The sequence below is a fragment of the Arachis hypogaea genome, chromosome 4, assembly GCF_003086295.3.
Source record: "Arachis hypogaea cultivar Tifrunner chromosome 4, arahy.Tifrunner.gnm2.J5K5, whole genome shotgun sequence".
NCBI lineage: Eukaryota > Viridiplantae > Streptophyta > Magnoliopsida > Fabales > Fabaceae > Arachis > Arachis hypogaea.
In genome coordinates, this window is record NC_092039.1 from 32,633,927 (window position 1) to 32,651,863 (window position 17,937).

The 17,937-nt window shown below is 37.2% G+C and overlaps 1 protein-coding gene across 1 annotated transcript in view; it reads left to right on the forward strand.

The window, feature by feature from the left end:
- Positions 1-8,315: 8,315 nt before the first annotated feature.
- The window catches only part of LOC112796628 (DNA ligase 4), a 20,118-nt gene continuing 10,496 nt past the window's right edge, over positions 8,316-17,937 (forward strand). The window contains exons 1-16 of the mRNA XM_025839181.3: positions 8,316-8,860; positions 9,891-9,982; positions 10,152-10,237; positions 10,308-10,444; positions 11,079-11,153; positions 11,867-11,958; positions 12,234-12,305; positions 12,642-12,721; positions 12,805-12,842; positions 12,935-12,941; positions 13,128-13,283; positions 14,350-14,425; positions 15,402-15,526; positions 15,638-15,672; positions 15,761-15,819; positions 17,130-17,213. Coding sequence (XP_025694966.1) covers positions 8,525-8,860; positions 9,891-9,982; positions 10,152-10,237; positions 10,308-10,444; positions 11,079-11,153; positions 11,867-11,958; positions 12,234-12,305; positions 12,642-12,721; positions 12,805-12,842; positions 12,935-12,941; positions 13,128-13,283; positions 14,350-14,425; positions 15,402-15,526; positions 15,638-15,672; positions 15,761-15,819; positions 17,130-17,213 — 1,550 coding nt within the window. The 5' untranslated portion in view covers positions 8,316-8,524. The remainder of the gene's footprint in view (positions 8,861-9,890; positions 9,983-10,151; positions 10,238-10,307; positions 10,445-11,078; positions 11,154-11,866; positions 11,959-12,233; positions 12,306-12,641; positions 12,722-12,804; positions 12,843-12,934; positions 12,942-13,127; positions 13,284-14,349; positions 14,426-15,401; positions 15,527-15,637; positions 15,673-15,760; positions 15,820-17,129; positions 17,214-17,937) is intronic.

The window sequence follows — 17,937 nt, forward strand, 5'->3', positions numbered from 1 at the left end:
CAACTTGGACAGGGCTCACCCAGGGGCTATCAGAAATAGGATAAATAATCCCAGCCTCTAGTAATTTAGTGACCTCTTTCTGCACCACCTCCTTCATGGCTGGATTTAGCCTCCTCTGTGGTTGGACCACTGGTTTGGCATTATCCTCCAACAGGATCTTGTGCATGCATCTAGCTGGGCTAATGCCCTTAAGATCACTTATGGACCACCCAAGAGCTGTCTTGTGTGTCCTTAGCACTTGAATCAGTGCTTCCTCTTCCTGTGGATTTAAAGCAGAGCTTATAATCACTGGAAAAGTGTCACCCTCTCCCAGAAATGCATACTTCAGGGATGGTGGTAGTGGTTTGAGTTCAGGTTTGGGAGGCTTATCCTCCTCCTGAGGAATTTTCAAAAATTCCTTTGTTTCCTCTGGTTCTTCTTGATCAGGCTGAGCATCCTTGAAGATGTCTTCAAGCTCTGACTCTAGACTTTCAGTCATATTGATCTCTTCCACCAAAGAGTCAATAATGTCAGCGCCCATGCAGTCATTTGGTGTGTCTGGATGCTGCATAGCTTTTACAGCATTCAACTTGAACTCATCCTCATTGACTCTCAAGGTTACTTCCCCTTTTTGTACATCAATGAGAGTTCGTCTAGTTGCTAGGAAAGGTCTTCCTAAAATGAGAGTTGCACTCTTGTGCTCCTCCATTTCCAGCACCACAAAGTCAGTTGGAAAGGTAAATGGCCCAACCTTGACAATCATGTCCTCTATTATGCCTAATGAATATTTAATGGAGCCATCAGCAAGTTGGAGGCATATCCGGGTTGGTTTGACTTCTTCAGTCAACCCAAGCTTTCTGATAGTGGATGTAGGTATTAGATTGATGCTTGCTCCAAGATCACACAGGGCTGTCTTGGTGCAAGCACCTTCTAATGTGCATGGTATCATAAAGCTTCCTGGATCTTGAAGCTTTTCTGGTAAGCTTTTTAGAATGACTGCACTGCATTCTTCAGTGAGAAATACTTTTTCAGTCTCTCTCCAATCCTTCTTATGGCTTAAGATCTCTTTCATGAACTTAGCATAAGAAGGTATTTGCTCAAGTGCCTCTGCAAACGGAATCTTTATTTCAAGAGTCCTTAGATAGTCTGCAAAACGGGCAAATTGCTTATCATGTTCCGCTTGGCGGAGTTTCTGAGGATAAGGCATCTTGGCTTTATATTCTTCAACCTTAGTTGCTGCATGTTTATTCCTTACAGAAGTGGTTGAAGAAGCCTTTTTACAGGGATTACTGTCAGCACTCTCAGGTGTCTGATCCTCCCTTGGCGTCTGAATGCCAGGATTGGGTGAAGATTGGGCATTTAATGCCAACTTCTCTCCCTTTTCTGGCGTTTGAACGCCAGAACTGGGCAGGGAATAGGCGTTTAACGCTAGCTTTCCCCCCTTTTCTGGCGTTTGAACGCCAAAAGTACTCCTCTCTGGGCTCTTACTGTCCTCAGAGGGCTTTTGGACAGTGGTTTGGTTATCCTCTGTCAATTGTTCCTTATTTGGCTTTTTGCTACTTTGAGCAATGTTATTCAATGTCTTCCCACTCCTTAGTTGAACTGCTTGACATTCTTCTGTTATCTGTTTAGATATCTGCTGTTTTGCCTGATTCAACTGCAGTTCTATGTTCTTGTTAGCAATTTTAGTTTCTTGGAGCATCTCTTTAAATTCTGCTAACTGTTTTGTCATCAGTTGTAATTGCTGATTAAGCTCAACCATCTGTTCTTGAGGATTAGGATCAGTGGCTACTGCCATAACTTCTTCTTTTGTAGAGGGCTCATTGCTAGAGTACAAATATTGATTTCTAGCAACAGTATCTATAAGCTCTTGAGCTTCTTCAATCGTCTTCCTCATATGTATAGATCCACCAGCTGAGTGATCTAAAGACATCTGAGCTTTTTCTGTAAGCCCATAGTAGAAGATGTCTAACTGTACCCACTCTGAAAATATTTCAGAGGGGCATTTTCTTAGCATACCTCTATACCTCTCCCAGGCATTGTAAAGGGATTCATTATCCTCTTGTTTAAAGCCTTGGATGTCCAGCCTTAGCTGTGTCATCCTCTTTGGAGGGTAAAATTGATTCAGGAATTTGTCTGATAACTGTTTCCATGTCTTTATGCTTGCTGTAGGTTGGTTGTTTAACCACCTCTTAGCTTGATCTTTTACAACAAATGGAAACAGTAATAATCTGTAGACATCCTGATCCACCTCTTTATCACGTACTGTGTCAGCAAGTTGTAAGAATTGTGCCAGAAACTCAGTAGGTTCTTCCTGTGGAAGACCAGAATACTGGCAATTTTGCTGCACTATGATAATGAGTTGAGGGTTTAGCTCAAAGCTGCTTGCTTTGATGGGACGTATACAAATGCTACTCCCATATGCAGCTGTAATGGGGTTAGCATATGACCCCAAAGTCCGTCTGGACTGCTCAATTCCACTTAGGTCCATGATGGAGAAAGGGAAATGATATGGATTGCAAGTAGATTAAAATATATATATATTTTTTTGACCGAAAATAATAAAATAAAGCAAAAGGAAAATAAAATAAAATGTCGAAAACTAAAAGAAAAATAAAATCAAAGCAAATTGAAAACTAAATCAATTAGTCAATTAAAAAGATTTTGGAATTGGCAATTGAAAAGATATGATTGAAAATTATTTTGAAAAAGATTTGTTTTTTTTTTTTTTTGAAATGAGGAAAGAAAAAAATAACAAAATGACACCAAACTTAAAATTTTTAGAAAATCAAACACTAATTTTTCGAAAATTTTAAGGGAAAAACACAAAGAGGACACCAAACTTAGAATATGAAACTAGACTCAACTAAAAGACTCTAAACCAACAAAAATAAAACAGTCCTAATCTAAGCAACAAGATAAGCCGTCAGTTGTCCAAACTCGAACAATCCCCGGCAACGGCGCCAAAAACTTGGTGCACGAAATTGCAATCACACTTTTGCAATTCTGCACAACTAACCAGCAAGTGCACTGGGTCATCCAAGTAATACCCAAGTAATACCTTACGTGAGTAAGGATCGATCCCACGGAGATTGTCGGCTTGAAGCAAGCTATGGTTATCTTGTAACTCTTAGTCAGGATATCAATAATTATCAGGGTTGATTGTAAAAAGCAAAAAACATGAAATAAGTACTTGTTTTGCAGTAATGGAGAACAGGTTGAGGTTTTGGAGATGCTCTATCTTCTGAATCTCTACTTTCCTACTGTCTTCTTCTTCAAGCACGCAAGGCTCCTTCCATGGCAAGCTGTCTATAGGGTTTCACTGTTGTCAATGGCTACCTCCCATCCTCTCAGTGAAAATGTTCAACGCACCCTGTCACGGCACGGCTATTCATCTGTCGGTTCTCAATCAGGTTGGAATAGAATCCAGTGATTCTTTTGCGTCTGTCACTAACGCCCAGCCTTCAGGAGTTTGAAGCTCGTCACAGTCATTCAATCATTGAATCCTACTCAGAATACCACAGACAAGGTTTAGACCTTCCGGATTCTCTTGAATGCCGCCATCAATTCTAGCTTATACCACGAAGATTCTGATTAAGAAATCCAAGAGATATATACTCAATCTAAGGTAGAACGGAGGTGGTTGTCAGGCACACGTTCATAGTTGAGAATGATGATGAGTGTCACGGATCATCACATTCATCAGGTTTAAGAACAAGTGATATCTTAGAATGGAAGCAAGCATGATTGAATGAAAAACAGTAGTAATTGCATTAATCCATCAAGACACAGCAGAGCTCCTCACCCCCAACCATGGGTTTAGAGACTCATGCCGTAGAAGATACAATGAGAAACGTGTAAAGTGTCATGAGGTACAGATACAATGTCAAAAGATCCTATTAATAGTGAACTAGTAACCTAGGGTATACAAAAATGAGTAAATAACGTAAAAATCCACTTCTGGGTCCACTTAGTGTGTGCTTGGGCTGAGCATTGAAGCTTTCATGTGTAGAGACTTTTTCTAGAGTTAAACGCCAGCTTTTATGCCAGTTTGGACGTTTAACTCCAATTTTTATGCCAGTTCCAGCGTTAAACGCTGGGAATTCTGAAGCTGATTTGCAACGCCGGTTTGGGCCATCAAATCTCGGGCAAAGTATGAACTATTATATATTGCGGGAAAGCCCAGGATGTCTACTTTCCAACGCCGTTGAGAGCGCGCCAATTGGGCTTCTGTAGCTCCAGAAAATCTACTTTGAGTGCAGGGAGGTCAGAATCCAACAGCATCTGCAGTCCTTTTCAGCCTCTGAATCAGATTTTTGCTCAGGACCCTCAATTTCAGCCAGAAAATACCTGAAATCACAGAAAAACACACAAACTCATAGTAAAGTCCAGAAAAGTGAATTTTAACTAAAAACTAATAAAAATATAATAAAAACTAATTAAAATATACTAAAAACATACTAAAAACAATGCCAAAAAGCGTATAAATTATCCGCTCATCAGTTATCTATCTTTTCAGATGCTTATGTAGAAGTTTTAAATAGGATTCAATCTGATCATTGCCCTATTCTGGTGCATTGTAAAGGTTGTCCTCAGCCTAAAGTGGAATCGACTTTTCCGTTTTGTTGCTGCTTGGGCTACTCATCCCGGGTATAGGGATATTGTGAATTAGTCATGGTGGTCTGGTAATAGAGGGATTCATGGCAAACTTTTGAAAGTGCAGAAGAATTCACTAGAGTTTAACTCAAAGGTATTTGATAACATTTTTGTTAAGAAATGTGAATTAGAGCAGCAGATTATTTATTTACAAAAGCATTTGGAAGTGGTGGATAGTATTTATTTGTGTCAGAAAGAGCAACAGTTGCTTGATGATTATAATAATAGTCTAGTGCAAGAAGAGCTCCTATGGTTCCAAAAGTCCAGAGAGCAGTAGGTAAGGTTCGGAGATAGGAATACAAGATTCTTTCATATTCAAACTCTTGTGCGAAGGAAGCATAATAAGATTCATGACCGTTCTCTCAAGGATGGAGTGTGGAAAACTAATCCAGAGTTTCTGAGTCGAGAAGCAGAGTCTTTCTATAAAAGCTTATTCTATCGTTTGGATGATGTTGATTTGGGTTGCCTTGGTGATATGTCTCTTCCTTCTCTGAACGAGGAAGCTTGCAATAATCTTACGGCACCAGTTACTATGGAGGAAGTCAGAACAGCTATTTTTTACATGAACTCTTTTAAAGCTCCGAGTTCTGATGGGTTTCAAGCTTTCTTCTTCAAAGAATATTGGGAGATCATTGGTCTTGATGTTTGGAAGATGGTTAAGCAGGCATTCTCCGGTGTTACTCTTGACTCGAGAATGATGGAGACTTTACTGGTTCTTATTCCAAAGGTTGAATCACCAGTATCTATGAAAGATTTCAGGCCGATTAGTCTCTGCAATGTAGTTTTCAAGATCATCACGAAGGTCCTTTTTAATAGGCTCCGTCCTCATCTTGCGGAGATTGTTGGCCCGCTTCAAGGAAGTTTTATTTCGGGACAAGGAACTCTTGACAACATTATTATTTCTCAAGATGTCCTTCACTTTATGAAGAATACTAAATCAAAGGAAGGCACACTGGCCTTTAAGATTGATCTAGAGAAAGCTTATGACAGAGTTGACTAGAGGTTTTTAGCTCATACCCTTAAGAGCTTTAGTTTTTCCAATCCTACAATTAATTTGAGTATGAATTGTGTCACTGCTTCCTCCTTATATATTCTTTGGAATGGGAATCGTCTGAATGGCTTTACTCCTAGCCGGAGCCTTAGACAAGGAGACCTTATGTCACCCTATCTTTTTGTGTTGTGTATGGAGAGATTGGCATGCTTTATTAGTTAGCAGGTTGATTTGGGCTTGTAGGAATCGGTTGCTGTTTCTAGAGGGGGACCAAGAATATCCCACTTAATGTTTGCGGATGACTTGCTTCTATTATGTAAAGCTACAAAGAGACAAGTGCAAAATGTGTGTTGGTTTTAGAGACTTTTTATAAAGTATCTGGGATGAAGATTAATGTGGAGAAGTTTAAAGCGCTTTGCTCCAAGAATGTCTCTGCAACAAGGAAAGAGGTTTTCACTAGAGTATCCTCTATTAGATTTGTCCAAGACTTGGGCAAGTATTTTGGAGTTACCCTTAGCCATTCTAGGGTGACCCGTTCAGCTTTCATTGGTGTCCTGGATAAGATTCGGTGTAGACTAGCAAGCTGAAAAGGGAGTTTACTTAATTGGGCTGGTAGACTCTGCTTGGTTAATTCTGTTGCAACTGATACTCCCACGTACCAGATGCATGTCTCTATTTTTTTCAAAGGAATCACTAGTAAATTTGAGTCTATGATGAGGAATTTTCTTTGGAAATGACAAGTTGATGGAAGAGGATTGAATCTTATTAGTTGGAAGGTACTGATTACTCCAAAAAAAATATGGAGGTTTGAGGATTAGAGATCCTTATTGTGTGAATATTGCTCTTCTTGGGAAGCTAGTTTGGACTTTTTTCCAGCAGCCAAACAAGTTATGGGTCCAATTGTTGGATGCCAAATACCGATCATCTCTATATGACTATTTTAGTTGTCCTAAGACCAAGGACTCTCCCATTTAGAGGAGTCTTTGCAAGGCTTGGGAAGTGTTGAAGGATGGGTTTGCTGGGTGCATTAGGGATTTGAACCAGAATTTTTGGTTTTTCTAGCTGGAGGAGAGAAGGACGGTTATCTAATGAGATGGATTATATTCACATTTCTGATTCGAATCTTTGGATACAGGATATTTGGTTGGTTGGTAGGTGGTATTTAAATACTCTTTATTCTTCTTTATCTCAAAATCTGAAAGGTAATATTCTCTTTTACAATCTAGATGTGCAAGTAGGTCTAGAAGTAGGTTGGTATTGGTTTGGGTCTGCTGCCAAAGTCTATGACTCATGCAATGGTTACTTGTGGTTGTGTAAGCAGCTGTTTGGTTGGGAGGAGCGGGAGAATCGGCTTTGGCTTTGGCGCCAGCTTGTTCCAAAAACGCACAAGTTTTTGGCTTGGCCGTGTCTTAAGGAGGCTCTTCCTACTGCAAGTTTCCACTTCATAAGAGGGATGTCATCATCGGATAGGTGCCCAAGATGTCTTTTTAGCCAAGAATCGGTTTTACGTTGTATTCGAAATTATCCAAAAGCTTAGCTTGTATGGCATAGGTTGGATATTTCTTGTCATCCTTTGGATTTGAAGAACTGGTTCTTGTATCATAGCAGAGAGCATCCGTTCAAGTTCTTTTCGAAACTTTGGTGGATATGGCGAGTAAGGAATAATGACATCTTTAATCCTCATGAAACTTGGCCTCCGGGAATAGTGATTTGTCTGGCATTATCTTCATAAAAGGAGTTTAAGAATATTTTTGAATTACAATGTATGTCCCTTCCCTCTACTCTAAATGGTTTTTAGAACCCCCCATCCATTGGTACTTTCAAAATTAATTGTGATGCTAGTTATCCTGGTTCGGGTGATACTGTTGGTTTTACTTGTGTTATTAGAGATTGTAATGGGAGTTGGCAAATGGGGTGTTTGGGAATGATTGAGAGTAATAGTATTCTTCAAAGGGAATTGTTTGCTATTTGGAGAGGATATCTCTTAGCCTGGGATGTGGGTCAATGAGATGTTATTTGTGAGACAGATTGTGTGGAAACGTTTAATCTTGTTACCAATCACCAAGATGATTTTAGGTTTATTGATCCATTGGTGCTCAAAATAAGAGATATCATGCATTGGAATTGGCGTGTTTACTTTCATTTGATTATGAGAGATGCAAACACGGTGGCAGACACTATGGCAAAGATGGCAATGAAGTTACAATTTTCTCATGTGGAGCTTCCTTCACCTTGGGAGGAGTTTAAGAGTAGCTTTCAACGGGACTGTCCCTCTATTTAAGTCTATATTTAAGCAATTCCTTTATTTTGTTTGTTTTGTTTTTCTTTGTTTAGTTTATTTAAGTAAAAAAAAAAAAAAAACTAATAGCCTGACTAAGGGCCTATTTGGGAAGCTTTTAAAATAACTTTTTGAACTTTTGACTTATGAAAAGTAGTAGTATTAATGCCTGGTACAATTTTCAAAACCAAATTACAACTTTCTAAAAAATTATTTAAGAGCTTATAAAGAAGTTGAAAAAAATGACTTTTCTTATAATACTACTATTTTTTTATTATATTTTTATAAAATAAATACTTTTAGAATTAAATATCCAAATATAAAATAACTTATTTATAAATTATTTTTAAATAACTATTTATTATTTAAATTATTTGATATAAAAAAAAAACTTAATTAAGTTCTCCACCTAATTTGATTCACAAGTATGCCTTTTGACTTAAAAAGCGTATCCAGCAAGGCAGCGACTCGTTTGCTCCGCTCATGACGAGGTGACGACGAAGGCACACGCAGAACCCAACACTATATATGGTTAAATACATCAACACCGTCAACCGGCCGAAACCCCAACTTAACTAAAACCCACACTGAACCTTCCCAACACAAAACAAAGAAAGAAAATGGCGACGGAGCAAACCAAGTTCAGCGTTATGTGCAGCCTCTTCAACTGGACGCAGCGTGCCAAGTCGCCGGCCAAGAAGCGCGCAAAGTTCCGCAAGTTCCTCGACTCATTCTGCGCCGACCGCAACTTCTTCCCTGCCATTCGCCTTGTCCTCCCAAACCTCGACCGCGAGCGCGGCTCCTACGGCCTCAAGGAGTCAGTCCTCGCCATTTCCCTCATCGACGCCCTCGGCATGTCTCGCGACTCCGAAGACGCCCTTCGCCTCATTAATTGGCGCAAGGGCGGCGCCAAGACCGGCGCCAATGCCGGCAATTTCGCCCTCGTCGCCACCGAGGTTCACTTCCCCTCTCCACTCTTCGTTATGTTATTCTTTTTGTATGAAAAAAATTCGAAGCTTTGGGTGTTTTGGTTTTCCATTTTCATTTCCTTTTTTGTCCCCTACTTCAGAGCTTTCATAGCCATTTGGAGGAGAAAGTAAAATCAGCAAAAATGATAAAATAGAAGTCAAATTTCAAATAGCTTTTGAGAAGAAAAGGAGAGAGAGAAAAAAAAAAGGGGGGGGGGGGAGTGTGGAACTGAGGGAGTATTCACCATAAAAATTTTTGAGAATCAGAAGATAGATAGATAGATAAAAGAATCTGGTATGTGTATTCTAAATCACTAAAGTGATCTTAAACATTGAAGTGTGCTTATATACATAGAGGAGAAGCGTGCTCATCAAGCTAGTGCAAAGGGTAGAGGAGTCTTTATATGCTTTAGTTAGTTACGGGAATCTGTCCTTGCTGGCACTTTTTCTATCTACCTAACAGATCAACTTAACTGATTCAAACTCTTCTAGAATCTTACTCAGCTCGCTGTATTACACCATGACATCATTAATTAATGGTGAATATAATTTTGCTGGTTTACTTTATAGACATGTTCAGTTTAGAGTCTTGTTCGAAGATAAATATTGAATATGTCATCCTATAGTAGAATTATATTTTGCGACTTGTGAGCGTGTAATATTTGAGTAACAGTTGTTTTGGAGAAAATGTGTGTTATTTAGAAGGTTGAATATAGGTAACTGTCTCTAGAAAGTAGTGAATGTTGTGCCTTTACATTGCACTGAAATGGAATATGAAAGCTTTATGGTTCAGACTTCATACATGTAACATCCATGTGCTTTATATTCATCATTTTCCCCTTCTTTATTGACCCATGTTGTGAGTAATAGATTTTTTTGGTGAGGACGAATCATTTTGGATTGAAATATGTTGCAAGAAGGTAGTGAAGATGTGTTTTTATGTTTTAGTTGTTGAAAGGGAAGAGCAAATTTTTAAGGTTTCAGTGAGACTTGAGAAATGTTATTGTTTGTGAAACAGGTACTGCAGCGCAGGCAAGGTACTGCTTCGGGTGGATTGACGATAAAGGAGGTAAATGACTTGCTTGATCAGTTGGCTGCTAGTGAAAACAGGTTTGCTGCTTGATTCTGTGGATGAAACCTTTGTTGATTGGTCCCTTTCTTTTGCATGCATTATTATTTGTATCATTATAGTCCCAGTTTATAACTTCCAGTGTTTTCACTATCGTAAGTTCAGATACAGAATTGTTCTTTGGTTTGATTTGCATGATTGTGGATACAGGGCCGAGAAGACTCAGGTTCTTTCTACCTTTATCCAAAAGACAAATGCACAGGAAATGAAGTGGATTATCATGATAGTCCTCAAAGGTGTTTTTGTTTAACCCTGTGAATTGATTTAATGCCTTGCTTGGGATTAATCATTAACTATGTCTTGCAGATCTGAAGCTAGGAATTAGTGAAAAAAGCATTTTTCATGAATTCCATCCTGATGCTGAAGACTTATTTAATGTTACATGTGACTTAAAATTAGTGTGTGAAAAACTAAGGGATCGGAATCAGCGTCATAAGCGACAGGTTTGTAGTGACATAGGAAGGAGTCTTGGAGCTCTATATAGCATTTTGACGTTGGTTTTTGTCATTCTTCTGCATTTCTTCTTGAGAGTTGATTTTATTTTCAATAGGATTACTATTTTGGTATCCATTTGGTGTTTGGCTCAGAGGCTATTTAGTGATTTTCATTTATCCACTGACATACCAAAAAATGTTTAGTTCTCTCTCTTTGTTGCTCTGATTTCTTCTTATCTAATAAATTTTTCCTAACTTTTTTGTAAAAAGGTTGTGATTGAACAAGCCATGGTGAGCTAAACACTAATTTTCACTAAGTCAGGGCTTTATCAAACTGTGATTTGTGTTCAGTCCAAACATGGAAATGTGTGCCTTTACTTCATCTATTCAATTCTCTCTCTCTCTCTCTCTCTCTCTCTCTCTCTCTCTCTCTCTCTCTCTCTCACTCACACACACACACACACACACACACACACACACACATATATATATCATTGCAAAAGCCTTGGCCTTGGGTAATCATGCAAGATTATACTGCAGTGGTTGCTATCAGTTTTTGTAGAAAATGTAGTTATTAGAAGGGATATGTTCTTCATATATGGTTTGTATGAACAATCTTGTATCTTCTTTTCTTAAATTGCAGGATATTGAAGTTGGAAAAGCTGTGCGTCCTCAGCTAGCTAAGAGAGTTGCTAATGCAGCTGAAGCATGGAAGAAGGTTCGCTTTACTATTTGCTAAGATTTTTATGTATGCCCTTGAGATTTCTAATTCTCTATCCCTTTTCTTATATATATATATATATATATTTTCATTATTATCCTATGTTTTATGTATGCCACTTTGAAACGGGGAACATTTGACCACAATCAGGGTTTCTGAAGCCACTGGTTGACTTCCCACACCTGCAGTGCTGTGGCACTCGACCCTTTTGATGACTAGGTGTTGGGGTTTTTCCTTTGGGATTTTGGGGTTTAGGTTTTAACATTAAATGCTTCATCGAACAATTTCATTGTCTCTGGCTTATCCTCTAAATCATGTCCTATTTGCAGACCAGTTATCTTGTGTGTATAATTCTTACCCAAGTAGGCGTTCTCCTTTCTTGCTGAATAAATAAATAAATTAATCCATCATTTTTTTGTATCCCTTCATGCATTGTCAAGGTCAAACCTTTGAATTCCCCATTATGTGAATTTATTCAGATCACCATGTCAATGGCTACTCATTCCAGCTTAAACTATAGGCGCCAAGCATTAATCTGTTTTCTGTTCGAATTGGTTTCATCGTAAAGCAGTTCAGAACTGTAACCACTATATTTAAAACATTTTGGAATTGTTCAAGAGATCAAAATTCACGAATTCTTATATTGTGAAATCGTGTGAACTCATTAGTTTGAATTTCTTTGTGTTTGTATTATGTGCTCTTTTATTTAGCTTCATGGGAAGGAAGTGGTTGTCGAGTGCAAATTTGATGGTGACCGCATTCAAATTCACAAAAATGGAACAGAGATACATTTCTTCTCGAGGTATGTGCATATGTAACTTCTTTAATTGTATGTGACATGGTGACTTGCTCCAAATTGTGGCCCTTTCACCTAAGGAGGATTCTTGCTTTTGCTGGCATCCTTACCTGCACGTGTTTTGTTTCTTTAGTTCTTACCTTTGAATCATCACATTGCTCAGTCATGACATGACATGATCTTCTAGTTCTTTTCCACTTCTAGTTATTTGTAAAATTATTAAATCACTTTGTATTCTATTTTTTGCATCTTCTGTAATTCCCATTTTCATTTTGCTGCAGGAACTTCCTTGATCATTCAGAATATGCACATGCAATGTCAGAAATCATACAGCAAAACATTTTGGTAGATAGGTGAGCAATATGTTTCTTTTCATCATTACAAATTTGTTTTGTCTTCATTAATTTTTATCCCATTATTTTATTTTTGTTGCTGGATAGGATGGCCATAATTATAATGTGTAGGATGGACATTATTTTATCCTCTGTTGTACTTTTTTTCCTCGCCTCTATCCTCCAAATGTTATCTTTCTATATTCCCAAAGTATTCAATATTCTAATTCTGATGTCATTGACACCACAGTTTCAAGTTTCTATGCGTGATTGCTAGTATGATGAAGAAAATTAAGTGATCTATTTTCCCCCTTCTAAAAAGCTTATTTGTTATTTTCTCTTTATGATCCTATGTAGGTGCATACTTGATGGTGAAATGTTGGTTTGGGACAGTTCCTTGAATCGTTTTGCTGAGTTTGGCTCAAATCAGGAAATAGGCATGCACCTTTATTTTTGCTTGGCCACATTAAAACTTCTATTTTCAGTATTAGTTACCATTTTTTTTCCCTCTCTGTTGCAGCCAAGGCAGCAAGGGATGGACTTGACAGTGACAGACAGGTTCTCAATTTTGTCTGTGTATATAAATTTTGTCTGGTATGAGAAATTATCAAGCTAAATTTTTAACTATTCTCGGTCCTTTCTTGATGCAGTTATGCTGTATCCTTTTACCTGAACGGTTTAGCTGTTAATTCCAGCTATCTAGAACTTCGGTGTCGTTTTGGTTTCAGTGGATGGATGAGTAACTAATTCTTTCTGTAATTATGCAACTAATTTCTTACTTCAGGAAAATGTTCTAGTGCAAGAGAATTTATATCTAAAATGCCTTGACTTCAGATTGGCTAGATGTTGCATTTGATATCCTTTATTTTGGAGATACTAGTGTAATTCACCAAACTTTGAAGGAACGACATGAGATTCTCCGTAAAGTTGTGAGGCCATTGAAGGGGCGCCTTGAAATTTTAGTACCTAATGGTGGTCTTAATAGTCATTGCTCTTCTGGTATGGAATTTTCGACTTCAACTTAATTGTCTGTGTGTCTTATAAGTTATAAGGAAATACTTTTTCCTCTTGCATCATTGGTTTACTAATTGGTTTAGTTTTTGTTATTTTCATGTTTGCAAGACCTTATAATTTTTACTCAAATTTTCGTTTAGATCCCTGCAGTTTAAAAATATGTAGTTGGATCTCTATAAGGAATAAAATTTTTCAATCAAGTTCCTAACCACAAGAGTCATTAGAAAAGTATCAGATTGATCTACATTCACACACTAATGTTGTCCTCTGTAGCTTTCCCACACTCTCTCAAAGAAGCACCTTCCCCTCACGTGTTCATATCCCACACTTCCCATTGTTAATGCTCCCCCTCCTACCCCATTCTAACTGTTTCCCTATTCACACAATCCTCTCAACATATCTAAAGATCACACAACAACCATAAAGCTAAATTTACAGCTTTCCCAAACACCTCACAGTTAAGCATACAATGATAGTGATCACTGATCACATGTTCTGTGACTCCTCGACACTGGAGATACTGTTGCAACATCATTTGATTTCAATGAATAAGTGGTTATACGTGTATGGACAAAATGAGAATGAGGATGAGAGAGAAAGTTGGAGTAACACCCACTATTGGAAAGATGATAGAATCTTGTCTTAACTGGTTTGAACATGCGGGGACAAGGCTGGTAGAGCATCTAGTGAGAAAGGTGGATCAGATGGAAAATAGACTAGTGATTAGAGGTAGAGTAAGACCTAAAAAGACTCTGCATGAAGTGGTCAAGTGAGATCTCTATGTGAACTATCTCACTGTGGACATGATACATGTAGGGAGCAATGACACCGATTGTTGTTGTTGGTTGTGGATTTGGAGTATTTAATCTTTTGTGAGCATCAATGTTACTACTAGCTATACACACGATTGATACTTAAATAAACTTAGTATCCATTTATCAATTGTAATTGATTCCTGTTTATGGTTGCAATGTTTTTTTGGTACTTGGTAATTCATATAACTTTTTATACGCTTTCACTAATCAGTCCTCTTTCCCATGTTGTTTTGCAGGTGAACCATGTTGGTCATTCATTGCTCATAATGTGGACGAAGTTGAGAAATTTTTCAAAGAAACTATAGAGAACAGGTTAGCAAAATCCCTAATTCAGTTTAGCAATTTGTTTTACTCATCATAATTTTCTTGGACATTTCCAAAATCAGTATGATTGAGCCATATAGGAAGGTTCTGAACTTTTGAAACATTTGACAATTTCTGTTTGTATATGTTTGCCTTAAGATGCTAATATTTCAATATAGAAGAAAAGCCAAAAATGATTTTTCATGATGTAGCCATAAATGGACTTAAGAGAGTAGGAATTCTTCTCATTTAATTTGGGGTCTTTGCGTATATCCTCAAAAGTCCAAACTCAGCAAACCAGACTCCATTGCTGTCCTTGGAATTTTCTTTGTTAATCTCTCTTAATTCCTTTTGAATGCTAAATTGAGCAGGAAAGATCATAATGAAAATATCCTCAAATGACAGTGTTAGGCTACAAGCACTTTTACATGCTTTCTATGCTTTCTAGCATTTGTTATATAGAAAGCAATTTATGTTCTTCAACCTGATATTTTTGGGTTAAGAAAGAGTTGGTTCGTGTAATGTTCAATCATTCATGCTCCTATATTTCTAATATAAATGTTCAATTCTTGTGCAATATATAGTGTGCTTGTGCATTGTATATGTTGCAATCCTAATACGCTGATGGGTGTGCTATAAGCCATTTATGTGTCTTCACTTGCTGAATTTACATTTTAGGAAGGATAATACAAAAACATATCTTCCATTTCTTTATTTACATATATTTTAATTTTTAATGTTCCATGTCAGTGTTTGTCTGTCTGTATTTCTGTATATCTCCCATGCACTGTATTCATCCAATATAAAGTTGAGATGAAGAATTGTGGATTTTGTGTCAAAGTTTATTATATTAAATTTGGATGATTGTTTTATTTCGGTGATTTTATTTTAGTATATATAATATATTTATATTTATTAGAAGTGGAAAAGGAAGAAACTGTTTATACCTCTTCTAAAGAATTTTTGTTCTAATCCTTTTGTTTAGAGATGAGGGAATAGTTATCAAAGACCTCGGTTCTAAATGGGAGCCTAGTGATCGAAGTGGAAAGTGGCTAAAATTGAAGCCTGAGTACATTCAAGCTGGCACTGATCTGGATGTGCTTATCATAGGTAATCATAGGTATATGATTTATGTCGTTAAGAACATATAGTTATACACACATCCCAAAGCAGCTTGTGTAACATGGTCATTTTAAATTTGGCTGTTTTGACACTTAATAGGAGGTTATTATGGCTCTGGACGACGTGGAGGGGAGGTTTGGTTTTTTCCCTAACATTTGACTTTTTGACTGATTGTTCTCTTGTTCTTTATATCACCTTGTAGAGACATGTTTTCCATTTCAGGTTGCTCAGTTCTTGGTGGGCCTTGCTGAGCGTCCATCCCCAAATACACATCCCAAGCGGTATGAATGTTACAAAGTGGAACTTCTTTGCAATGGCTGATTGCATTGGCATTGTTTTTCTAACTTCAAGATATACTATAAAGAGTACTTGAAATATTCTGCTGCGATGTGGATACTAATGATCACTTACTTGCTCAAATGGGTTAAATTTAAATTTGTATGAGATTTGATTTAGTACATACAAATATTTCTTCTGTTTTTTTCTCATGTGGAACTTTTCTGAGGGAAAATGGGTATGATTTAATTTTAGCACACACAACTCTGCATTCTTCGATGAATAGTTAGCACACTCGATTAAAAGTTAAAAACTGAAAGAACAAAAAAAGCAGGTGCATAAATTTGTTTATACATATGACTGAGGTCTTGTTTTCCTGCTTCCTTGCCTGTCTATATTCCACTTTTGCTGAGGTATTTCTTCTCTCTCTCTCTCTCTCTCTCTCTCTCTCTCCTCTCTCTCTCTCTCTCTCTCTCTCTGCAAATTTGCTGAATGAAAGCTGAGTTTCAGGCTGTCCTGTCTGAAAAAAAAGGATTCAAGGTTTTCTATGAAAAGTGAAAAACAATCGAGACTTTGGCCCTAACATTTATTTAATTGAGCTTGTTTGAAACATTTAAGGTCCAAAAACATTCAGCTCATGAGAGGTCTTTTATATTTATATCTGAACAATCCTTTGTTCATTTAGATCACTGTAGAAAAATACTTACCTACAGTTTATTAATCTGTTGAACGCAGTTTCAGTACTAAAAATGACACCTTTATGGGTTTAATTACTTTGTAGGTCTTTATAGTTTCATTCAATTTTTAAACAAGATCCCAATTGTCTGAACCTTTGTCATCGAGTCCCTGCCTTGTTTAACATTTTGTAATGAGGTTCTTGTTCTTATCACACTATGAAGTAAAACATAATATTCAATTATTCCAAATATGTGGACTTGCAAAATAATAACATTATTTTAAAACATTTACAAAGCAGGTATTTAAGTTACTTTTAACTAAATTTGCTGCTGAAATTTTCAATATGGCAAACATTCCAAATTATATATATATATATATATATTTGAGTTCTGCTAACTGAGCTTTGGAGTGAAAGTTTTGATACTTAATTGTATCCATGTATCCATGGGACTAACTTAAAAGTAAATAAACTATTTGATGAACCATTCAGTCTCCTAACTTTTCATTTCTTTTCTTACTTTTGTAGAACTATGGTGCATATTTGGAGATAACTTAAGAGTTGTTTTGTTCAAATAAGTTGTTTGATGTACATAGGCATCTATGGATGGTTCTGCTAACAAGGTCCTTTATGATGCAGGTTTATCTCCTTCTGTAGAGTTGGTACTGGGCTTTCTGATGATGAGCTTGATGCGTTAGTAACAAAACTCAAACCTTACTTCCGGTGGGATTAAGTTTATTCTTTGTTATATTTTTGTGTCTTTTTTCCTTACATTGATTGAACTTTCACGCGTTGAAGATTTAAGATTTGGATGTAGTTTATCAATTCCCTTCCATTTCTCTCTAATTTTTGTTTATCTGTCTTTCTTTTTCTCTCAGAAAGTATGAATATCCGAAGAAGAGGCCGCCAAGTTTCTATCAAGTAACTAATCATTCAAAAGAAAGGCCTGATGTGTGGGTTGATAGCCCTGAAAGTAAGTATCCTTCACCTCAATATCTGTATGTTATTTGTTTTTGAATGATGATCGAAACTTACCCTTATCTTCATGCAGATCGATTATTCTGTCCATAACCAGTGATATCCGAACTATAGAATCTGAGGTGTGTCCTTGCAAAAAATACATATATTTTTTAAAAATGCAGCGTCTAAATCTTATCCTGAGCTGTTCAACTTTAATATGAGTGGTTTTGTTTGCAGGTATTTGCTGCACCGTACAGCCTGAGGTTTCCTCGGATTGACAGGGTGAGATATGACAAAGCTTGGTACGAATGCCTTGATGTGCAATGTGAGTGAATTGAAACTTGTTTATAATATCTTCATTGATGATGTTGACATAATTTTTATCCGTTTCTCTCCCCCCCCCCCCCTTCTTTTTTGCAGCATTCATAGAACTAGTACAGTCCAGCAATGGAACTACTCAGAGGGATACAGAAACCAAGCAGGGTGG